The following is a 25644-nucleotide window of genomic DNA, read 5'->3' as shown; positions in this document are numbered from 1 at the left end:
TGAAGGATGGACTCAAGTCACTCCTAAGAAATTGCACAGGAAGCATACGTCTCCTCCACAAGTCCGCCAACCGGAAAGGGGGCAAAACAGCTCTTGTCAATCTTCAAAGCAACGTGAACGTGTTGAAGATGATGAAATTTCGACACATAGATCGTCCATCCCCATCACGATGCGTGATTTCTTTCCTGAAGACTTCTTCAATCACTCGGTCAAGACTCCTTGCTATGAAAATTGCGAGGAACAACTATCCCGGATCGTTTGACAAATTCACAGAGCTCTTTGTTCGCACGATCCTAAACTGCACGAACCAATGCTCCTTGTTCGCACGAGCCTAAACTGCACGAACCAAAGTTCCTCACCTGCATGAGCCTAAACTGCATGGCACAACGCTCCTGGTCTGCACGAGCATAAAAGGCGACACCAACGCTCCTGGTTTGCACGAGCATAAAAGGCAACACCAACACTCCTGGTCTGCACGAGCATAAAAGGCAACACCAACGCTCCTTGCCTGCACGAGCTGAAACTGCAACACGACACCAAACGCTCCTTGCCTGTATGAGCTGAAACTACAACACGACACCAACACTCCTTGCCTGCATGAGTTAAAACTGCAAACGGCACAAAAAGAAAATACCAAAAAAATAATAATCTGTATTTGAACTACGTTTTGACTTGATCTCTTTCTTTGGAAGGGTACATAGGCAGCTTGAATATTCAATTTCAAGTTCAGTCACATCAAAATAAAAAAAAATGTTTTATTAAATAGAGTCAATTTTATTAAAAAAAAAAAAAAGAAGAAGAAAAAAAAAATGAATACATATGTTATTATGTTTTTACAAATGAAAAAAAAAAAAAAAAGATACATGTTTTATGTATTTACAAAAAAAAAAGAGAAAGAAAAATAAAATACATATGTTTTATGTATTAATAAAAATAAATAAAAAAATAAAAAAAATAAAAAATGTATACATATTAATGTGGGTCTTCCTACACTTAAGACCCGTGCCAAATCAAATAAACACAAGTTGAAGTCCACAGAAAAGAGCAGCCCAAATGCCAGGCCCATCCTCACTTGTGTCTCGGCCCAGCAGCAGAAAGCTCAATTCACAGGCCCAGTCCTACCACCTGCAGAAGACGGATCAGGTTGAGTCCAGAGACACAGAGATAGCGCAGAGCAACAGCAGCTGCGGATAAACCAATCAGAAAACCCGAGTCAGGGTTCCAGAGCCGACTCAGTTGAGTGAGAGAATGAGAGATGCTTCTAGTGCAGAAGCAGCATTAGCAACAAGATAACGATGCAAGGACTCCATCACCAACAGCAGCAACTCGCGGCGTTTCTCTCCGTCGCCATCCCCAAGGACGATTCCGCCTCCGCCTCCGCCTCCGTCCCATCCTCTAACTCCGACGACGATGACTCCGCTCGGCTCACCGCCATCAATTCGCTCCACCGCGCCGTCACCAAGCTCGCCCTCAAATGCGACTGCAGATCCGTCAGCGTCGACGACGAGGCGCTCGTCCTCATTTCTGCGATGCCGTAACCTCACGCGCCTGAAGATCCGCGCATACCGTGAGTTGACCGATGCTGGGATGACGTCGCTCGCCAAAAACTGCAAAAGGTTGAAGAAGTCCCAAGCAGAAGTGGAGGAGGAAGAGAAGGAACAATGCAGTCCTGTTTCTGTATTGGACCCTCCGTTCCAAGACGACGACGATGGACGTGACGGTGACGTTTACACTCAGCGGTAGAGTATCACGGTGCAGCTCGTGCTCTTGGTGGATGTGCAATCTATGTCAGTGATAAGCCAGGCCATCACAATTTTGACCTTCTGAGGAAGTTGGTTCTCCCTGATGGATCTGTCCTCCGTGCCAAGTTACCTGGCAAGCCTACCCGTGATTGTCTCTTCGCTGATCCAGCAAGAGACAGGACCAGCTGGCTCAAAATATGGAATGTCAACAATCTCTCTGGTGTGGTTGGTGTGTTTAACTGTCAAGGTGCCGGTTGGTGCAAGATTGAAAAGAAGACGCGCATTCATGATTACTCTCCTGGTACCCTCAGTGGTTCTGTTCGTGCCGCTGATGTTGATGCCATTGCTCAAGTTGCTGGTGCTGATTGGAATGGAGAAACAGTAGTATATGCTCATAAGTCAGGCCTACTTGACATGTTCAATTCAAGTGCTGCTGTGGAGGAGGTTGAAATCCATTTGGCTTCTGACAAGAAACCAAAACTTTCTAACGGAGAAGTTAGCGAGAACCGATCTCCAACTGCGACAATTGGTCTCAAAACCAGATGATGTGGAAGGTTTGGAGCTTACTGTTCCCGGCGGCCGCTGAAGTGCACTGTTGACAACGCTGAGACCAACTTCCCCAACAGCACCGTGTCGACAGTAGTAGCAGGCGGAGCGAGAGAGACGCTAACGGCAAGGATCTCGACCTCGAGAGAGACGACTCTCGTGGCATCAGCGACGAAGAGGATGGCGAGACGTGCAGGAAGAAGCTCAGGCTCTCCAAGGATCAATCTCCGATGTCTCTGCGACATCCAGCCCAACCCCTATTCACCATTAGAGCTCCACATTCGAGATGCTGGAAGGTGGTGCCAACTCTGTCACCGCGTCGTCTGAATCTCCACCAAACCCCACCTGCTGCACATGGTGTGCACACCCGGAGCAAGTTGGGCTGCGCTCTCGGCATCGACTCCTTCCACCGCAGCGTCTGGCCTCCTTCGAGCTCGTCACTATGACCACCATGATAGCAAAGAACGTCAAACGACCGCCGTCAAACGACTAGCCGGTCGTGAAGCTCGAAGCACCATCTTCTCCGTCCGCCTTCGTCCTTCCCTGCAAATTCCTCAACCCGTCATCCAAATTTATACAAAAAAATATATAATAAAAAAAGGGATGGTGAGCAAAGTGGTGCTGCCACCATGTGAAAAAAAAATGGGTGCATCAGGCACCATGTGCAAAGGAAAAAAAATAATAATAAAAAAAATAATATAATAATATATATACATATACAAATGGATGGTGCATCTGGCACCATGTGCCAGCCAAAAAAAAAAGAAGAAAATCTTTATGCTTTTTGCACTAAATATATATATATATATATATAAATTTAAAAAAAAATTAATTAAAAATTAAAAATTAAAAAAAATAAAAATAAAAATAAAAAATGTTTTATCTCTAGTGCGTCTGACACCATGATTAAAGAAAAAAAAATGTTTGATGTTTGGTGCTCTGGCACCATGTGCAAAAAAAAAAAAAAAAAAGAGCATTAAGAGAAATAAAAGTCCATTTTATTTATTTTTCTGGAAATTTTACATAAATTTGCATTATACATACCTATAAAAAGAAAAAAAAAAAAAAAAAGTAAAATCAAATTTACAGGAGGGGATCTTCAAGGACGATCAGGTGCCACCTCACCACTCGGCAGAGCTCCAGAAATGAGAGGCGTTAGAGGTTGACTGTTTGAAGCCTCACCACTCGGCGTAACTCCAGGAAGAAGAGGAGCCAAAGGTTGATCATTCGGAGCTTCACTACGCGGTACAGCCCCAGAAGACGAAGGCAAATGTTGTTGGAACAAACCCACAAACCTCCGATGATCAAGTAAAATCTGACCATCAGATTCCTGCATCTGGTCAATTTTCCTCTTCTTGTTTGTGGCATAGTTGTGTGCGAGCTTGTGCAACTGTTTATTCTCATGCTTGAGCCCCCTAATCTCCTGTTTGAGACTCATCACTTCAGCCGCCAACGATTCAACTTGACGGGTTCGAGCAAATAGGCGTTGGGCCATGTTGGACACAGAACCCGCACACTGCACACTAAGAGCCAGAGACTCCTTAACAGCCAACTCATCAGACCGCCTGGAAAGTAGTCTGTTATCTTTGGGGGTGACAAGGTTCCTGGCCACCACCGCAGCGGTCATATCATTCTTCATCACCGAATCCCCAACGGTGAGAGGACCAGTAGGGGATATGAAGGATGGGCGCTATATGTTATCTGGAGAAGACGGGACTACCTCTTCATCAAGGTTCAAATCAAAACGACGATCGGAAGGTCCAGACATTTTCAAAGGTGTTGAAGAAAGAAGAGGTCGGACAAATCAAGACCTTAGAAGTGCAAGGAGGGAGTTTCTACAAGCGAAAATTCAAGTGTGCTTTGAAACGAACTGCGTGCCTCTATAAAAAAAAATCGGCACTCGATGGGATTTCAGAGATCGAAGAGGTGAGCTCAAAGATCAAAAATGCCGATTCAAAAATCGAAGAGGCAAGCTCAGAAATCGGAGAAGCATCTTGCTTTTCCAGACGCGTTAGCACCCGTCATACGCAAACTCAGCTTTGCGGAAATCACGGGCAATTTGTTAAAGCGCCAATCCCAGGTATCGAAGAGGCGCCAGTCTTTTTCAGCCTCGTTAGCACCTGTCACGCACAAACTCAGCTTTGCGAAAATCACGGGCAATTTATCGAAGCACCGATCCCAGATATCGAAGAGGCGCCAGTCTCTTCAGCCTCGTCAACACCTATCACATGCACACTCAGCTTGACGAAAATTACGGACGATTGTCGAAGATTTCTGATAAAGAAGAAAGCACGTGAAGGCATACTGATCAATCACGCATTGGTTGCCGACACGAGTAGAAGAATAGTACCTCTACAGGTACTAAAGAAATTCCTATAATTGTCCACCTTCACCCTTCATAGCAAGGCAGACATACAGAACCTTTCTTCATCTCTGAGAATGCCTCCCCAAAGAAGCCTTTCGGGTCACTCAGTGTTCCTTGGGGTACCTCTGCAAGCCAATGACTCCAAAGCAAAAGTATCTCATATCACCAGGGTAGAAAGCAAGAGTATCTCATATCATGCGTTCTCCCTGTCATCTCCTTTGTCCTTGTTCTTACCTACAAAGAGAAGGATAAAGAAAACAATATGCCGGAACCTCCACTCAAACTCGGGTAAGGAACCGACTGCTTGGAACCCTTCCCTGATTGCCTACTTAGCACTGCCCTCGAGTACTCATCTCCCACTGATGCTGTACTTCCAAAAAAGCTGCTACATCTGCCTGGAGAACAGATAAGGTAAGTGAAAATGATACCTTGCAGCATGTGGAGACAACATGCAGAAGAAACAAGCAGAGAAGAATGCGGTCTGCACAGTCAACTCAGCAGAAGGAGTCCGAACTGAGGAACTCGAGAAGCTGCCACATCTGCCTGAAGAAACAAGCAGAGAAGAATGCAGCATGCACAGTCAACTCAGCAGAAGGAGTTTGAGATGAAGAACTCGAGAAGCTGCCACATCTGCCTGAAGAAACAAGCAGAGAAGAATGCAGCATGCACAGTCAACTCAACAGAAGGAGTCTGAGATGAAGAACTCGAGAAGATGCCGCATCTGCCTGAGGAACAGTTAAAGGAAATGAAAATGATACCTTGAAGCATGTGGAAACAAGTGCAACAAAGCACGTGCTGAGTCATCCGCTACTTCTTCAAAATCAAAAGTATCTCATATCATCAGGGTTGCAATCACTCTGGATGGTGAACTCGTTTTGACCCTCAAATTCTTGGGTCGACTTACTAGGCGTTGTGGGCTGCATGTGCCGATTCACCACCCTTGAATCGAATTCTTAAAGATCAAGTCACCAACTGGAAGAAAAAGCCCATCAATCTTGAAGATCATACCGTTGACCAAACTGCTCAGGTGTGAATTAGAAAGATTGAACAAAGAAACAGGTTGTCACCTTTACCTCGTGCCTGCTTGCCATGTGTTCGAGTCAACCTTCAAGAATCAAGCCTTAACGGCCCTTGAAGAAATTTCCAGCCAAATTCAAGATCAAGCCTCGACGGCCCTTGAGGAAATCACAAGTCCGATTCAAGATTAAGTGTCTACCACCCTTGAATCAAAACCTAGTTCAAGATTAAGCTGTCGAAAATCAACAATTGGAGGAATCCAGAAAACCCTCCAACCCAGTTCAAGATCAAAGCTGTGGAAAGTCAACAAGCACAACAAAATATGTGCTGATTCACCCACTACCAAAGCCAAAGATCATCTACCACATGAAGCTCCTTGTGGTCCAATTTCAACCTTCAAGATTAAGCCTCGACGGCCCTTGAAGAAATTTCAAACAAAAGTTCAAGAACAAGCCTCAACGGCCCTTGAAGAGATCTCAAGCCCAGTTCAAAATCAAGCCTCAACGGCCCTTGAAGAAATCTCCAGCCCAATTCAAGATCAAGCCTCGACGGCCCTTGGATTGACATCTACAGTAAGGGACTTCAAAACGCATCTCCTACACGTGACAAGCACATGTATACGACGTGCCTTGAAGTGGGGGCATTTGTAGACATCGAAATTTCGGTAAATAAATGTTGACCGATAAATCAAAGTGTCAACGCTCATGTATTACATAAATTTTACACGTAGCGTGTGACTCAACGAAAATTGAAATGAGTTGGAAAAGTCATCAAATAGGACACGTGTCAACACCTGGCAGAAACAACTTATTTCATCTGGAATATTATATTCAAAATTAGGCCTTGGAAATTTCTATAAATAGAAGGCTAATTCATTCATAGGGGGGGACCAATTCATATTACACCTTGAAGCTCTGAAGCTCTGAAACTCCGAAGCTCTCAAGCATCCAGGTTCCCGAAGAATCAAGAAAGCCTTCTTCGTTCTTCGTTCATCGTTCTTCCAAGATCAAGCCCCGACGGCCCTTGAAGAAAGTGTTCTTCGTTCATCGTTCTTCCAAGATCAAGCCCCAACGGCCCTTTGGATCAATCGCACATCCACAAATACACACCTTACGGAGATCGAATCAGAGGATCAAAATAGAGAGAGATTGTAACCCAAAATCATCAAATACATAATATTTGTTTGTGCGCGTTGTTCTTGTCTCTCTCGTTTCAGGAAATTTCCGTGTTCACAGATACATTAGTTTAATGATATTGATACTTGTAAATCAAGTGGAATAGTAGTAGCCTATTCTTAATCAATATCACCTACACAAGAGTAAATGTGGGGTCGCATTTATGAGAATTATATGGCTACGTTCTCTAAAGCTCTCATGAATCCAGGATTTGTTCAGGATCGAAATGAACACAAGCGTATGAATTTGCAATGTGTTGGTGTGACATATGTTTTGCTTATTGTATTGGTTTACTGCGGAGATGAACAGTTCAAGATTTTATATTCACTGCGTCATTTAGTAAATCTGATAAGTATATAATAAGGTTGGTTCAAGTCCAAAAGACACCTCTCCTGATGTGTGTCACACTTATTGTTTACTTTTATTTTCACCTTACCCTAGGACCTACTAGTTGGCTCAAAATGTGGGGTATTGTTGGAGTTTTTGAGCTCCTTTAGTCCCACATCGGGAAACTCAAGGGAACTTGATTTCCTTATATTAAGTTAGTCACCTTTATTAGTGATTAGGTGTTGGACTATTTGGAATGAGGATTGAGGTTTGGGCCACTAATTGTGTGGATTAGGCTTGATGATTATACCATAATATTAATATTAATTAATCAAAACAAGGGCCTTGGGCCTTGGGGCCTAAGAATTAAAATTAATCAAATCATTAATTTTAAATTCGAATTAAGTTTTTAATTAAAATTAATTAAAAATGTTTTGATTAATAGACACAACTCTTTGGAAAGAGTTGTGTAGCTTTAGATACATCCAAAAGGTATTTGAAGAGGTATGGAAGAACCTATACAACTGGAGTCTCAGTTCCATCGTAGGTCATCTTTTTCTTCCTCCTTCACTTCCATACAAACTTTCCAGAGAGTAAACACACAAAGTAAATTCGCTAGAATTCTATAATCCATTGCGGGTTGTAAAATTAGGTAGTTGTATCCTAGTCGAGTAGACATTGTAGAGCCACAAGCACAAGAGTGGGCCGGAAATACTGTTCGAAGGACATAACTTTTGCGCTAGCCTCTACCTGTCGTTAATCAAGTTAGTAGCATTTTTAATTCTTGTATTTATTTTTGTCTTTCATTCTGTATAGCAAGTATTTGTGGTTAATAAAGTGTTAGAATTTCAAGTTTTGTTATTTATGTTATTTTTATTTATTTCTGAATTGTTCTCCTATAGTAATAGTATTTCGAAGATATAGAATGAATGGACCACTGGATCATTCTGGGACTTTGATATGTTACGCAAAAGAAGATAAGGAACGACTTCTCATTTCCATTATCTTTACTTTCAGATTATGGAAAGTTACTCATCTTTGATGGTAATTCATTCGTTTCCTTACCATGGGTTACTTTGTTCTCTTGCTTCAGGATGCCTTTGTTTTTCGGGACACGTATGGATTTCCATTGCATTTTACTCAATACTTTGGAATCGGTGTTCTGTTGGATAATTATTTGTACATGACTTTGCTCACTTATACTTTTTCCTACAGTTGATGGCAGATGAACGAGGATTAATAGTTCATGTCGAGTGTTTCAATGGTGCTATGTATGAGGCTTGGGAACGATCAAGGAATGCTCAAAATAAGGTACTACGTCTTTTGACATTCAGCTATGTATGAGGGTTTTGTTTAGGTCTTTTGGGATCTACTTAAATCTTTCTATTCCCTAAAATATTTGAGATCAACTTAAATCTTTATATCTTATACAATGGACATTGCAAATTTACGTCCTATATGTTGTAAGTTGTAATATGTGGATCTTTGTTCTATTGAAAGACAAGACGGCAAAGAACCCTAGTATAGAGTATTTTGCTATATAACAGTGGTTGGAAACACTTATTTTCTCATTCTAAAGATCACCATGTACATTAATATATTGATGCTTGTCCACGAACAATATAACAAAATATACACTCTATGTTGCGCGTAGTGCGCCATGATGTAAAAAACATGTCTTTCACACGTGCAAGGCGCATGTAAAAAGGCTAGTACATGAATTAAATAGAGCATCCTAAGCAAGTTCTGTAATGTATATGTACTTATTTCTCGTAACAAAATATGAACGTTTATGAGTAGTTGCTAATCACCAAGGCTTACAGCTTCCGAGTTTCGACACTGCTTCCCTTTCTTGCTTCTCGTTTTGCCATGAACTAACAAATATAAAACAAAATTGAGCAAATCATATACCACATCTATGTGCAAACTGCTTTCAATTATTAAGTCATAAACAACAGAATTTTGACCTACTTTTGCGAGATTGACCTTGCCGTCCCAGCAGCATTCGCCAGCTTTGCCCCACTCCACTCCCCACCACTTTCTTCTTTAGAGCAATTCCACCCTTAAGACTTTGCGCCAGCACCCAGCGCATTTATCCACTCAAGTGAACAGTAATAGACCCCAGTAAACAGTAATAGGCTACAACATCTCCACCCCTAAAAAAATGCGCTGGCACCCAGTCTAAAAATGTGCTAGCACAAACGATCTCCACCCCTACAAAATGCGCTGGCACCCAGCTCATTTAAATTTTTTTATAAAAGAATAAATAAATAAAATAGTTTTAATTTCGGATAAGATTTTTAAGTAATCTTATTTAGTGTGTCTTTTTTTTTTAAGTTTATATGGTGAGGTTATGTAATTTTATTTGGTGTTTTTTTTTTTTAAGTTTATTTGGTGAGTTTAATGTAATCTTATTTGGTGAGTTTATGTAATCTTATTTGATGTGTTTAAATAAAGTACAAAAAATAAATTTGAAATTGCATAAAGTTCTAAAAATAAATAAGAAATTACATTAAAAATTACATAAGAAATTAAATAAAGTTCTAAAAATATATAAGAAATTACATAAAAATTAAATAAAGTACTACAAAGAAATACGAAATTATACAAAGTCTATGGAGTTAGGATATGTGGTGCTAGGATCTTCGTTGCTAGGATTTCTGTAGCTAGAACACCCTCGACTTGTTTCGGCATCTCTTGCATGCCTCCTTCGCACGACCTCTTTTTTTTCCAATGTCCCAAAATATTTTGAATTCGGAGATAGTCCTACTAGAGGCTTGTTCATAATGTCACGATCTGCTTGAGCCATCCTTTCTTCTCTAAGCATCTCATTTTCTCGATGAAGTGCTTCTCTAATCATCTCATTCTCTCGATTAACTCTTTCTCTTTGTCTCTCAGCTGCTGCATCACGAGCCTCAGTAGCTGCTATTATTGCTACCATAGCAGTAGCTTTTTCCTCATCTCTAGCCTTTTCCCGTGCTATGTTCAGTTCACCTGGGCGAGCAAGTTCTTCCATATATTTAGTGTAGTCATTTTTGGAAGAACTACCTTTTTTTTATGCCTTTTTACCTTAAGGCCTGAGGGACTGATGAATCGGTTGAGTCTTCGGCACTTGTTCAGGTGTCCCTTCCGTGTCTTCAAATGTGTTGCCTTCTTGTTCGGCTGTGTCTGCTTCTGGCGAACTGTGTAGACCCATGCCATGCATGACAACTTCTGGACCGGTTGCCACAATTTTGTATCTAGGGCAATCTTTGACAATTTGCCAACATTCCCATTTGTTGAATGATTTGTTTTGGTTCTTTGCATTGTAGAATGCTTGTGCTTGTAGTGTCTATAAAAATATGGGATGAGATAGTATTAAAAAATGCGGGTGGAATGCATATAAATTACATAAGAAATTACATAAAAATTACATAAGAAATTACATAAAAATTACATAAGAAATTAAATAAATTAAAATATTGATGTGGGTGGAATGCATATAAATAAATAAAAATATTGTCACCTGATTCACTAAACTTGTCACACTACGCAGATTACTGGAAGCATGCGAGATGGCGTTTTTCCAACAAGTAAAGGATGTGTTGAGTTTTTTCCAACGACCTTGAGACCTTGACTAGTTCTGGCATCTTTTCATGTACATCGCAAAACACTTTCGTAATTTTACTCCACATTTCTCGCTTATTGATAGGAGCATATTTATGCGACTTAATTAGCTTGTTTCCTTGCATTTACGTTGCTAGTACTTAGTAATTTTAGTATTTTAAGCTATTTTCGTGCAATTTCAGGTTTTAAGGACAAAGTATGCAAACATGTGCATTTTGGAGCCTTTTGGAGCAGTTTTGGGCATGGAATGGATAGCTTATGCTTGGAGCAAGGTGGATGGACGAAATTGAAGATCAAAGGAGGCTAGGAATGAATAATGAAATGAAGAACAAAGAGTTTAGAATTGGAAACCAAAGTTTCTATTCTTGGAGGTTTCCATTCTTGAAAGTTTCTATTCTTGGCTTGGAAGTTTCCTAATCCTTCCTCACCTATGTTCCAGCCACAAAAGGGTTTCAAAACATGTTAGGTTGCCTAATTACATATTTCTAGAAGTCCTAGAACCTGCCCTAGATATTGCCGCACCACCCTAGGCTTTTTCCTTTCCTTGCCGCACAAGGGATCCTCTCTTTTCCTATTTTCTGATTTTAATTCACATTCCCCTTTAGTTCTAGGCATTGCCGCACCTTTCTCTCCTTTCTTACCTATTTTCTGACACAAAATTGCATTCCCTTTTGTTTCAATTCTTGTTGCACAAGGGGAGAGGATTCTTACCTATTTTGTGCCTCAAAACACATTCCTAAATTTGTCCTACAATTTCTGCCGAATTTCTCTTTCCTATTCTCTTTAATTCCTACACCTTTCTTGCCTATTTTCCATTGATTTCTGATTCCAAAATTAATAAATTCGTAGCCCTTCCTTTCCCTATAAATAAGACCCCTTTCTGACCATTCTGAGCATTCCACCCTTCACCATAACCTACCTACATCCATCCACCACCACAATTCACCACAAATCATCACCAAACACCCTTGTGTCGCAGCAAAGAAGAAAGAAGGAGACCCTTGGACGTGATTGCCATTCAAGACGTTGGATTGTTGGAGCGTTTCTAGGTGTTTTCATTCTTTGTTTTCAATGTCTAAATTTATGTATCTTTGTTTTGCGTTTATGAGGAACTAAGCCCTTCTTAGTTAGGGGGTAATTCGAAACCATGTTCATGCTTGCAATATGAATTGATTACTTTTGGTTGTGATTTCATAAGTTGTGAATTCAATTCGTTTAACTGCTTGATTGATAACGTATTCGTGTATGTTTGTTAAGAGTGCACGCTTAGTTTTCATGCATGAATATGATGCTAGAATATAAGGGAGTTTCACCTAATAGTTACAAACTTATATTCACAAGTAGTGGAGGTCGCTTATAAACGATCGCGTTAAATGAATTCTTGGCATAAGTTTCATGCTCATCACAGTAACGAGTGCCTCGTCAATACTTATAGTTCTCATGTTGCTTAATGATCTTTGATTGTATCTTTATTGTGCTTTTCACGTAAAGGACTTTTGAAGAATGTGTTGAGTTGTTGTATGCGCTTTCCCATCCAATTCAATAACTTAAGGAGAACTTGAAAGTTCATTTAAGCGGACCTAATTAACCTGGGGTGTTGAGTTTCATGATTTATTGAACGAATAACTGAAAATTGGTTTGTATGCAAGTGTGTCATGTGTGGAGAAGAACCCTCTAGCTAGCCCATCATCCATAGTTTGATCCAAATTCGTCTAGAATCTGTTTTCAATTTACAATCTGTTTTGCAAGTTTAATTTCGTCCAAAATCAAAACCCCCTTTACTTTATTGAGTCTTATTAGTTAGAAAGTACTTTAGTTTGTGTTTTTAAGTGTTTTGGTTCAAGTTATAACTCAATTTCGTCCAAATTAGTGTTAGAGTTCAAAAACTGCCCAGTTTGTGTTTTTAGGCAGTTTTGAGTGTTTTTAGCTTGTTTTGAGTCTCTTGAGTTTGTTTTGAGTCTTTTGAGTCTTGTTAAGTGTTTGTAACTTGTTTTTAGTTATTTGAGTCAGTTTAGAAGTGTTTTAGCAATCCCTCATAATCCCTGGTTTAAGAACGATCCCTACTTATCCATACTACAATTGTCAACAAGAGGGTTTAATTTGTGTGTTAAGTTAATTTACGCATCACTTATCCATCTCATTACCCGTAATCGGGTCATGAGTAGTGTGTGATGCGTAAAATAACTAAACACACAAATTAAACCCTATTTGTGACAATTGTAGTAATGATGTAAGTAGGGATCGTTCTAACCGGGGATTAACTAGGGGTGCTAATCTAATATAAATAGATTCAAAAACACAAAAAAATAAACTTAAAGACTCTAACAAGACTACTATGACTCAAAACAGATTTAAAGCACTCAAAACTACCTAAAACAATCAAATTGACTCAAAAAGAAACTAGAACTTGATTTGGACGAAATCCAAAGTGTTTATGACTCCAAATGCTTAAGAACACAAAATAACATAAATTTGAATGACTAAGACTCGACAAAATATGGGGGAATTGTGTTTGAACGAAATTAAATTAATTTGGTAGATTGTAAAGAAAACAGATTGTAAGATAAAATTGTGATGAATCAATGGATGATGGAATACTCCACACATGAAATGTATGCAACGTAAATCAATTTCCAGTTATCAATTCAATAAGTTATGAACCTCGACACTCCAAGTTAATTAGGTCCGCTTAAATTAACCTTCAGATTTCCCTAGAATCATTGAATTGGATGAATATGCATCGCAAACAAATTATTCCTAACAAGTTCTCTATATGAACAGCATGATAAAGACACAAGTTAGAATCATTACGTTCTTTGGAAATCATAAGCATCGACAAGGCATTTGTAACTATGAAAAGCATGATACTTTTGCCAGGAATCTACTTAACACGATCGTGACTAGCGACCTTCACTACTTGCGAATATAAATTCATAACGATTAGGTGGAACAAATTTATATCCTAGCACCAAATTCAAACATGCAAATCAAGTGTGCACTCTCAATCAACATGCAAGAATAAGTTCTAAATCCAATGGCTAAGCAAATTGTATTCACAACTTATGCAACGATAACTGGAAGTAATCAACTTATTTCACATATATAATCATGGTTTTGAATACACCCTTAGCCAAAACAAAATTAGCCAATCATACTTAAAGCAAAACAAAGATTACATGAATTAGACATTAAAATCCAAAGAAAGAAAACACCTAGAATGCTCCAACTTGGCAGCAAGTGCATCCAAGATTTCTCCTTTCCCTTGCTTGCGGCAGATTGGGTTGTGGACAGGTTTTGGGTAGTTTTATGGTGTAGAATGGATGGGGAATGGTATGGAAAGGTTTAGAGTGAGTGTGGAGGAGTGTTTGATGGTTGGAGGGTGGTGGAGAACTCGGCAAAGAGGGTGGAAGAAGGTGGAATGGCTGTTATGTTTTCTGGGCACTAGAATGGTGTTTTTGGGGTGTTTTGCTGCCTAGGGTGTGTATGGACGAATTTTCTGTGATGAATGATGAATATGGGAGGTCATCCTTTGGCCAAGGGGTGTAAACAAGTATATATAGGCCCCAAAGACCCTAGAGAATCAGGTTAGGCAATGGGGAAAATGCAAAGCAAGGAGGGTGAATTTGTGGTGTGCAATGGTCCAAGGATGAAAATGAAGCAATGATGCAAAGTATGGAGGGTAAAATGGAGTGGTGTTGCAACTAGGGAGCATGAATGATTGTGCACATTGAATAGAAATGAAAAGGGAGGTGAAATGTTTCAGAAATGAGTCAAAGGTGCAGCCACATGTGTTGCACACGGCATGGGATTCCAAAGGTGGCTGATGGAGCATCAATTGGTGCATGTAATGGTTGTGAAAGTGGTATGAAATCTGATAGGTGAAGGGAACAAGAGGTATGCAGCAATTGAGTGTAATAATTAAATTTATTGAGGCATGAAATCAGAAATAATGTAGGGGACAAGGGTGATTAAGCATGGCATGGGAATCCAAAGAGAATACAATGTGATTTGCACGGCAAGGATGGTGAATTTTGGAGTGACACCCTATTGTGGCTGAGTTCTTCATCATTTGTACAATAATTCTTCACATTCTTAGCCTCTTTAGTCTTCAATTTCGTCCATCCACCTTGCTCCATGCATTCGCTATCCATCCAAACCCGAAACTGCTCCAAAGGCCTCCAAAATGCATCTTCTTGCATACTTTGTCCTTAGAATCTGAAAACACACAAAAATGACTTTAAACGCTAAAATAACTAAGAAAACATAACGTAAATGCGCAAGAACAAGCTAACTAAGTCGCATAAATATGCTCCTATCAGTGTGAACCCAACATTCACACAACGTAACATCTTCAATGTTCTTCCACGAAGACATTTTGTTCTCTCAAAGTGTAGAGAGTATTGAAATGTAGATAGTGTAGAAAGTGTAGAAAATATTAAAATGTGATGTAAGGTGGAAGATGAGGGTTAGGTATTTATAGAAAAAAAAAAAAACTTTTTTAAAAATTTTCTATATTTTTTTTAAAAAATTCTGTATTTTTTAATAATTTTATGTATTTTTTCATAATTTTTAATAAATTTTAATATAGTTAATTAATCTGGACAGTTGGTTTTGAAAAATATTCAAATCCAAGAGCCAAGACGTTGCCACGTGGCCAACGGTCATAATTCTGACCGTTGGGCCTTTTTTTAATTATTTTTATTTTTATTTTTTGTGAAAAAACGTGGACCGTTGATCTGTGATCGGACGGTCCATTTTAAAAGTCAAATTTAATTTTTTTTTATCGTTGGAAATCCAACAGCACTGAGGAGGGCCATGTAGCTCTAATCCGGGTGAACACAAGTGGGCTGACAAGCAGGCCCCGTCGCCTGCACCCTTGTCTCCTACTCACGCCCAGTCGGGAGTGTGTTGCACGCACCAGCCAAATAGGCCGGCCTCTGGGTCTGTCCGAAATGGGCTAGTCTATTGCCTGGTTTGGGATGGGTGCCAAGCTGTTTTGCGGGCTGGAGTAGATTGACAGGTGCTGGGCTGATTTTTGGACAGGGTGCTAGACAATTTTGTGTCCGGTGGAACTGCTATTAAGGAACAACCAGAAGTAGAAAAAAAAAATAGCACGTATGATTTTTTCCATGACAAACCGAGAAAATAGCAAAGAAAAAAAAATACAGAAAATATAACTAACATACTTACCAGTTATCCACTTCTCTATCCTCCTCAATATTTGTAATGACAACAGAAGGCACATGTTGAATGTTGTAGTAACATACTGAAGCGCCTCGGGAACTGCCGTCAATTTCCAGCAATAGTCAATAGACAAACTGCAGAGACTACGCATGCCTCCTTTCTCTATGCTACAAGTCTTAAATTCAGCCATCCCAGAAAGTGAAAGAAATTCAAGATTAGGATAACCTTCTTCTGAGAATACTAGTTCTGGAAGATTCTCAAAAGTACCATAACCAAACCAAAGCATTCTTAAGTTTGGGATCTTCTCAAGTATTTTGAGACTGTCCAACCGTAGAAGAGTACGAGACAGAGACATCTTAGTGAGGTTCCGATAGTACTGAAGATCTTCCAATGATTGATCTCTGATTGCCCCGTCCAATTTAAGTTTGTATATATCAGGACAACTCAATGCCATATTCATTGGTAGAAGTTCTAGACCAGAGTGCACAGATAGAGATCGAAGATGGTTAATTGTGATGCCAGTAGATTTGAAGATTTCCTCCATATTTTTCACCCCATGTATGAACAGTTTTCTGAGATTGGTCAATTCAGCAAGATGATTCAAATCACAATCAGCACCTGAAATATTGACTAAAGTCTGCAAATTGTGAAGAGTAGCCAAGGACAATTTCCCACCCCCTTCGTAAAAATGGCGTAAATATAAATGTCTCAATTCTTTCATCTTCCAAATCACATTTGGCACTTTCACCCGCGTAACACCTCGTAAGTCTAGAGTTTGCAAACATACCAAATTACCTAAAGATGATGGCAACTGTTTTACATCACTTCCCTTTAGACTTAAAAACCTTAAGTGGACTAGATTCCCAATGTTACTCGGCAACTCAACATCTGGAGTAATCATATTCTGGGTCGACATAGAATAACAAAGACCTAAGGTGGTCATTTCTTGTGGGAGCAAATCTATCAACAAATTTTGTTTCCACATATACAGCAAGTCTTCGAACTTTAGTAATTGTTGCTACCTTGGTTATCGTGTCAGTAAAATTTACAACGTGAAGAAAGTTCTCCTCTTCTGCCTTTAACAAGCACACGTCTCGCATAAGATCATGAACATGGCATGTTTTGATCTTCTTAGTTGAACCAAGTGTTCCAACTTGAACAACACATCTTTGCACCAACTCACTTAAGCAAGTATATGTTACTTATTCCAATACTTCCGATGAACCATGTCGTTGGGATGCCGGAGATATAAAACCTTCTGCTATCGATAACTGAATCAATCTTTTGACCGGTATCTCATAATCATCTTGAAATTGGCATAAATATAAAAAGCATAGTTTTAAACGATATGGTAAGTTGTCATAACTCAATGCCAACACCCTTAATGCACCTGCATGTCCTTGATTGCCTTTTTATTCTTGGTCAAGATCAGTTCCTCTCTGTATATGCACATCAACGTTCTTGTCTACTGTATTCCACTCGTCAACTGTTACTTTTCTTGCTAGAAGTTCTGCAATCACAGTAATGGCTAGTGGCAGACCTGCACAATGTTGAAGCATCTTCTTTCCTAGTTTTTCCTTCTCAGCATAAGATTCAGTGTCTGAAAAAAAAATTAAGGAAAGCAGGTCAACTATTTTGTTTTTAGTCATTCCTAAAGTATCCTGTATATGTTGCAGTGTCCTTTTGGATTGTTAAATGTTTTTGACAGTAGAACATAAATATTAGTGTCTGATTTCTCAAGACAATGAATTTTGGAAGGGCGAAATCATAGTTACATGAAATGTAGTAATCTCAATCAATTAGGCTTAATAGTTAACTAAAGTAATTAGAGTTTTGGTAGATAACAAGGAAGAAGAGGAGAAAAATTGAAAATCTGGAAATACAAAGGGGGCCGGCCAGTCGGTGGCTCTCGTCTGTGCAGGGCGAGAGCAACTCACGACCTGCTCTGTACAAGGGCTTTGTACAACATGCATTTTTTCCATTTATCTTGGAAGGTTAGAAGTGAGTTCTCCACCCATAAAAACATCCTTGCTTAGACTTTTGCCTAGCAACAACAATATTAAGTAAAAATATCTAGAAACTTAGCTAAACACACGCTGCACATCAACACTAACACCCGCCTTGGATAATTTAACTAGAGCAAATCTCTTGCTAATGTCCTAGACATTCATCTATTTTCTCTTGCTAATATCTTCCAAAACCTCTTTTCCATGACATTGTTGTGACACACACACCCAAGCAAAACAATCGAAGTGACACTTAACAACATTGTGATCATAAACTTGTTTTGCAAGAGTGGTCTTTCCTGAACCGTCCATCTCCAAATAGATACAACTTGGGTTTCTTCTTTCATCAACTTCTTGACTAGTATCTCTATACCGCTCTCAACCCAACAACATCACGTTCAATAACATGTGGATACGTTTGCCTTTGTTCCTTTTGCCTCTCAAAAGAAGTGGCACCTCCATATTGTGTACCCGTTATTTGCTTGATGTTATAACCTTGTAGACTGGACCTCAATTTGGAAAGCTTGACCGTAATGCTCTCAATCTCTGAACTGATCTTGTGAAGATTAATGCCTTCGTTAAAGATGCATGCGAACCTTTTCAAAACAAGCTTCCCACTTCCTCCCCTTTTGAGAGCCACTTTCAAGGCAAAAGATTCAATGACATCCTCCAAATCATAAGCAACATCTCTTATAATTCGAACCCAAATGCGTACTAGTTCATTGTCTCCTTGTTTTGCATCAGCATCTTTCAGGAAGCCATGCATCAAAAGTAGCTCGATTTGTGCATGCTCAATTTGATCGCCGAACCTACTCAAGAATTCACTTCCTCAATAAGAGCGCCTTTGAGCCCTTCGATTACCATTGAAACTACCGCCTCGGCCATATTTCCCAAAAAGAAAAAAAAAAAAAAAAAACTAACTAGCTTTCTTTTTCGAATTCTGTTTCTGTGAATGATTCAAGTGGTTAACTAGAGGAGCCTCTTATGTTTTTCTCCTCCGTCACATGTTCTTTATTCAATTGTTTAGCGAATCAGTTGGCTTTAACAAGAAACGAAACGGAGTATAAAAGCATAAACGAATAATTTACATTTCGGTGAGTGCATAAAGGAATAATTTACATTTCGGTGAGTGCATAAAGGAATATTTTACATTTTGATGAGTGCATAAATGAATAAACTATTTGATCTCACTCATGTGGGAGAATGTAAGAAACTTAATGTGAGTTTCATCAAACATTTGACAAGTGTAATATTACAAGTAAAGTGAGTTATATATATTGAATTTAGCCTAACTAATGCACTAATGCATTTTTTTGAATTAAGACTTGGAGGGAAACCTAAGGAGACATTGAATCTCCTTGGTTTCCCTCCAAGTCTTAATTCCGGAAAATGCATTAGTGCATTAGTTATATAACTCACTTTACTTATAATATTACACTAATCAAATGTTTGATGAAACTCACATTAAGTTCCTTACATTCTCCCACATGAGTGAGATCAAACATTAAACCATTATTATAGTATCAAAAGCAAGTATGATCATAGAGTTATAACTTGTAAAGCCTTTGCTTAGTACTTACCAATTTAATGCAGCAGATGGACCTTGGAAACTTGATATCAGTGTTTGTATCGGTTCGCCAAAATCACTGTCATACTGCAATACATTGTAAACATAATCATTAAGGAAACATCACGTTAAATGAGAGAATCATAATGTGCACTTTGATCTCTCCCACATTTCTTTGGTCCTAAGATACACCAATTGATGTATTTTCTTTAACATGTTAATTTTGCAAGAATTAACAGTCAAACAATGAGAAACTTCATACATATATTGTACTTTCATAATGAACAAACAATCAGTTCAGTACATTCATATTATTTCTTGAAACAGCAAGGATTGCAAACATAATATCCTTACTCCCACATTCAAAACTCATCCATCGAACTCTGCAGACCCATGCTTGTTACATGCTTGTTAAAACTTGTAACATGTATGGCTTTGGTTAGTGGATCAACCACCATATTACGGGTGCTTATATGTTCAACTTCAATAACGCCTTCTCTCACTTGTTCTTGAACTTTCAAATACTTTATATCCATTAGTCTTGATGCTTCAGATCTTTTATTATTCTTGGCAAAGAATACTGTCGAGGTGTTATCACAGAAGATTTTAACCGGTCTCTCTATGCTTTTTTCACCACCTTCATATGATGAATTAAGTTCTTCAGCCAGTTTGCTTGTCTCATTGCCTCAAAACATCCGACATACTCAGATTCCATGGTTGACACAGCCCTTGTTTGTTGCTTCTTACTTCTCCACGAAACTGAACCTCCAGCTAACATGAATATATAACCACTAGTTGGCATTCTATCATCAACACATCCTCCAAGATTAGCATCCGTATAACAGGTCAATTCAAGATCATCAACATAGTGATAAGTCAACACATAAGTTTGTGTTCTTTTCAAATATCTAAGCACTTTCTTTACAGCATTCCAATGGGGCAACCCTGTATTCGATTGAAATCTGCCTAAAACACTTAGAGCAAAAGCTAAATCTGGCTTGCTACATACTTGAGCATATATCACACTACCTACCAAGGAAGCATATGGTTTGTCCTTCATCTGTTGAATCTCAAACTCAGTAATTAGACATTGCTTGACAGAAAGCTTGTCTCCTTTCCCAATTGGTACTTCTCCACCACTACAATGTTCCATGTTAAACCTTTTCAAGACCCTACTAATGTAATTCTTCTGAGCCAGCTGTTACAACCAGCCCCATATTTCCATTTTATTTCTATTTTTCCACTAGAACATTTTTAAATCTATCAATTTAATCCTTTATCTCTTTTAATCCTAGCCGTTGATCTAGATTCCCTATTGCTTCTAAAATGCCAAGTGGCAGGTTCTCTCTCTTCTCTTCCCTCTCTTTGTTGGAAATGTGCCCTAAAACCAATCATATGATGATACTTTACAGACATTTCACATGTTAAACTAATCTAGTTTAATATCAAGGGCATAGATTATTGTTTTAAGCTGTCTCATATAAATGTTATATGCTTAAACGATAAGTCCAAGGAATATGTAATTAGGAGAATGTAATTTAAACAAGTTAGATTTATGAGACCATTCTCTTTCGTATACATATCCTAAACGTTCCTGATCATAGGATTGCCAATTGGGCATTGACAGTCCGTTAAGATCAGTACGTGTTGTGTCTTTTCTCATGGAGAGTGACTGGTCTCGAGTCATTGGTGTGATTGACACCAAGACAAGCATGTAGGTGCTCAATAGCGAATGAGTCCACTGAACACGATCAACGAAGAGTTCTCATACTCATGTCACATGAGAACTCATGGTTGGGATAATGCAAAGTAGTCATTTGACCTGAGGCATCATAGCTGTCTTGTGGTTAGGTCCTTGATCTTTGATTATGTCAAAGTCACTCCATTCGCGGGTGTCCACGACATAGTTGGGGTTAAGCCACTTAGCCATGGAGGTAAGTGAATGCGCAACAAGGGATCTCTAACCTTCAAACCGTTTGAGGGAGAATACTCTATGATATGATTAAGAATCTCTGGCCAGAGTATGAATGAGATTTAGGAAGTCTTTCCAAATCACATTCAAGGTAATCGTATAAGTAAATGAATCACATTGGATAGTAGACATGAATAAACTATCAATCCAAACAATGTGATCAAGAGTATTATATTAGAGAAAGACCGTATTGCATTGTAATCCTAAACTGAATAGGTTTTCCACCTCTTCTGATTAGCTTGGGTAACCATGACATACTGCTAGGTGTCACTCATGGTTTGTGGAAGCCCTAAATGTGTATAATCACTGAAGGGAGAATTGAAAGTAAGTTTCAATTCACAATCGATTTGAAAGAGTTCTAATCGCCCACTGCCTCGCTAAAAGGAACCTAATGGATTGTACACTGTGTAAGGTAGAGATTGAAGAAACAAAGGAGATGAGTAAAGATAATTAAATGGTTTAATTATTTATGGCAAGGATTAATTAATATGTTAATTAATCAAACGAATAAAGTTTGTTAAAAGACCACGGGTTAGTTTTGGGCCTCAAGGCCCAATGGGCTTCGAACGTCAAGCCCATTGACTTAAGTTGTATGACAACTTAATGACAAATAATTCACAAAGGCCTAAAAAGCCCAATGAAACCCTATGGCCGGCCATTTTGTTAAAGGAGTGGGTTTTGGACTTAATTACAAGTTTGCCACTCCAATGAACAAAGGTATAAATATGACTTTATAGCCAAAATTCATTTAGGATTTCTTTTGGAGAAAAGATGAGAACACAAACTCTCTTTTCTCTCTAAAGAGGCCGGCCACCCTTGGAAGGATTAGCTAGTAATCTTTTTCCTCCAAGGTCACTCATCTCTTCTTCACATCTTACCTTGGTGTGGAGACTTAGAGGTTCTCTATTTTGAGAACTTGGAGAAACATATTCTTCCATCCAAATCCATGGATCTAAGAAGCAAGGAATAAAGGCCCTCTCCTTGGGTGATTAGTCTTTGCTTATGCAAAGAGGAATCTACAAAGGTATAAATTTCTCAACTCACTTTGGTTTTGAGTTGAGTCTTGGTTCACCCAACTACTAGGCTTTGAATTTCATGGTTAATGTTTTGTTTTTAAGTGCATACAAGCATGATTCCGCCTTTAATTTGTTAATTGCATGCTATAGATGTTGCTTAAATGAACATGTTTTTCACAAAATTTCCTTCACTCTTCTCGAGCTTTCCATCTCAAACCTCTTTCTCTCTCTTTCACGGGAACCCTCACGCACCTTAGAACTTCGAGAGCTCTTGTTTTTCTTTCTCTCTGAAAACTAATCAGAACCAACAGTTTAACCTTATAGCTAGAATCCTTGGAGCTTGAGGAACACAATTATAACCCTGTATGCGTCAATAGAATACCTCTGTGTGTTTTTCCATTGAAGCCGAGAGCTTCAAATCTTTGAAACTCGAACTCAGGCGAGTGCTCTACTCTAGTATGTTTTGTTGAGTTATTCTCAGTTCAATGAAAGGTTTTAATCCGTGCATGCATTACATTTTTGTTTTCCAGAACCCGGCGAGAAAACACGATGAGTTCCGAGATCCACCTCTCCATTCTCAACCACAGTTGAGACTCTAAGTGGTATAATTCCGTTCCCATCATTTCAGCTATTTTTTTCCTCTTCATTTTGGTACTAGGTTAGGTGTTTGATTTCACATTTGCCGTCAACCGGAGCTGTAACAACTCTGGTGTTCTTCCCTGACTGCACCCAGGCCACCCAGGCCATCAGGCCTTCTTAAACACCCACGGGCCTTAGCCCTTACTTGGACCAGCTCATTTCCCTTTTTGGTTAGTTGGCTTGCAGGCCGTGCCCTGCATGGGCTGTGAGTGTGTGTAGCGTGTGTGTGAGTTGGGCTGTGCGTAAGTGTGTGTGTATGTTTTGGCACCGTCCGTATATGAGTGTGTGTGTGTGGTGTCCGTGTGTTGTGCATGTGTGTGCGCGTTGTGCTCGTGTGTGTGTCCGTGTGTTGTGCACATGTGTGTGTGTGTGTTGTGCCCGTGTGTGTGTGCGTGTATTGTGTATGTGCAGGTGTATGTGTGTGTATGTGTTGGTGTGTGTGTGTGTGAGTTGTGTGTGGGTTTGGGCTCAAGCTCAAACCACCCATTTATTCCTATCTAAAACCAAAACCCTCTACCTAAACCCATTAGGCTTTAACCATTCAACCCAAATCCTTTATTTTATTTAGTTCAAGCCCAAATCCTTTTATTTAGTTATTACCTTTTCGTGCTTAGGAGAAGTTGCTAGTGAGGAAATTCTTAATCTTTATCCGTACAACTCTACTGCTAAGGAGTATCTGTGAGTGGACCTTTTCTAAAATTTGCATAATTTCCTAGTTTAATTGCATAAATAAAATGCATGCCTTACGAGTTTATGAACTGATTTTATGTTAAGCATGTTTATCAAATATGTGGTTTACCGTCTCGTTTTTGGTAAGGAATTAATTGTTGGCCTATATTGAGCTATATTTTAAAATATCATATTTTCTATAAAAACCATGAATTGGTAGACTATCTGATGGATGACGATAGGATGCCAGGACATGTTTTAGAAAGCCCTATTTATAGTATAGACGATAGATGACTTTATACTATGAAGTGGTTATTTATGAGAGGCGTAACTATTTGTGCGTAACTAGTGGACACCAGCCTGGGGCGAGGATTTGGTGTTGGCAGTTAGGCTGGGAGAAATAAACCCTCGCTACGGGCTGAGGGACACGGAGTAGGCATTGGGCCGGGAGTTGGTAATCTCTAGCTACGGGCGTAGAGACCACAGTGTTGGCATAAGGCCGGAAGATATAGTTAATTCAGTGATCTTACTAGCAGTACATCGCTCTACGAGACTATCTATGAAACATTTAATATTTTGTGTTCCACGGTATGTCTTTTGAGATATTTTTGGCATGCTAGGATTTTCATTAAACTCATTACTTATTATGCTAGTAGTTTTCTTTATATAAATTGTGGGGGTTAGTATCTTAATAACTGTTTTATTAGTATTGTATATATGAACTTGGTCCACTCACCTTCGTTTTGTGCCCCCATTCAGGTCTTAGAAACGAGGACTACGGCACGACGTATGAGGCATTCCCCTACCAGTAGCAACCTATCACTCACTAGTGTGATATCCTGTAATGATCTTTCCTTTTGTGATCTTGTTTTAGAATGTGTTCTGTGCACTCTAGACACTTCCTCAAACTTTGTTTATTACTCTTAGATTCTAATGATTATTCATGCTTATGTTCCTCCTAATCATTACTCTAGTATTCAATAAATGGCTTTCGTCACCCTCAAGTGTCGGCCAGCACGTGCCTATCCTGGTATTCGGGGAATATCGGGGTTGGGACATGTCACCAGCCCTAGTAGTCTTTAGTGTCGATTTCTGAGTATTTCAATCCCCAACAGATAATGAGCTTATCCCAAATCCTTCATATCAAAGTGACTTTTTAGCATGGTCTTAGTTTTTGAGAGTAACTGAGAACTAGTGCTTGCCAACAAGATGTCATCCACATAAAGAACCATGAAAATGAAATTCAATTTAACCATTCTCATGTATATACAGTTGTCTATCTTATTTCAGTGAAACCAAAACCTGTCACAACATTATCAAACTTCTTATACCATTGTCTCGAAGCTTGTTTAAGGCCATAAATGGACTTGTTAAGTTTGCACACCCAATTTTCCTTCCCCATTTCAACGAATCCAAGTGGTTGCTTCATGTAGATGTGTTCGTCTAATCCGCCATTCAAGAAGGCTGTTTTAACATCCATTTGATGAAGTTCCAAATTGAACTGTGCTGTTAGTGCCATTATCACACAAAATGAATCCTTGGTTGAAACTGGAGAAAATGTTTCTGTATAATCCACCCATTCTCTTTGAGTAAACCCCTTCGCCACTATTCTGGCTTTGTACCGGTCCACTTTGCCCTCAGAATCTCTTTTAGTCTTAAAAATCCACTTGCATCCTACAGTTTTTACATGTGGTTGACTCTCCACCAAAATCCATACGTGGTTACTTGCCATGGAAGCCAATTCATCATCCATTGCAATTTTCCATTGCAAAGCATAAGGACTTGACATAGCTTATTGGTAAGTAAGTGGATC

At 39.2% G+C, this 25644-nt stretch overlaps 2 protein-coding genes and 2 pseudogenes across 2 annotated transcripts in view; 2 read left to right on the top strand and 2 right to left on the bottom strand.

The window, feature by feature from the left end:
• Positions 1-25644, top strand: part of LOC126628695 (uncharacterized) — a 92886-nt gene that overhangs the window by 13842 nt on the left and 53400 nt on the right. The gene's annotated exons all lie outside the window — the stretch shown is intronic.
• LOC126630129 (probable galactinol--sucrose galactosyltransferase 2) lies at positions 1296-2615 on the top strand (annotated as a pseudogene).
• On the bottom strand, positions 15965-18853 carry LOC126630128 (probable disease resistance protein At1g58602; annotated as a pseudogene).
• LOC126630127 (secreted RxLR effector protein 161-like) lies at positions 19545-20688 on the bottom strand. The gene is made up of 2 exons (XM_050300272.1): positions 20173-20688; positions 19545-19622 (listed from the first exon to the last, which is right to left on the bottom strand). The coding sequence occupies exons 1-2, from the start codon at positions 20686-20688 to the stop codon at positions 19545-19547; spliced, it is 594 nt and encodes a 197-aa protein (XP_050156229.1).

The sequence above is a fragment of the Malus sylvestris genome, chromosome 7, assembly GCF_916048215.2.
Source record: "Malus sylvestris chromosome 7, drMalSylv7.2, whole genome shotgun sequence".
Classification (NCBI taxonomy): domain Eukaryota; kingdom Viridiplantae; phylum Streptophyta; class Magnoliopsida; order Rosales; family Rosaceae; genus Malus; species Malus sylvestris.
The sequence above is the reverse complement of the archived record's forward strand: the minus strand, read 5'-3'. Positions and strand labels throughout refer to the sequence as shown.

Bases quoted from the DNA above. Each gene is read 5' to 3' on its own strand.
- LOC126630127 (XM_050300272.1), bottom strand. From the start codon at position 20,688: ATGGAACATTGTAGTGGTGGAGAAGTACCAATTGGGAAAGGAGACAAG. The intron at 19,623-20,172 runs GTGGTGAAAAAA...AATGTATTGCAG, and splicing joins ACTTAATTCATCATATGAAG to TATGACAGTGATTTTGGCGA.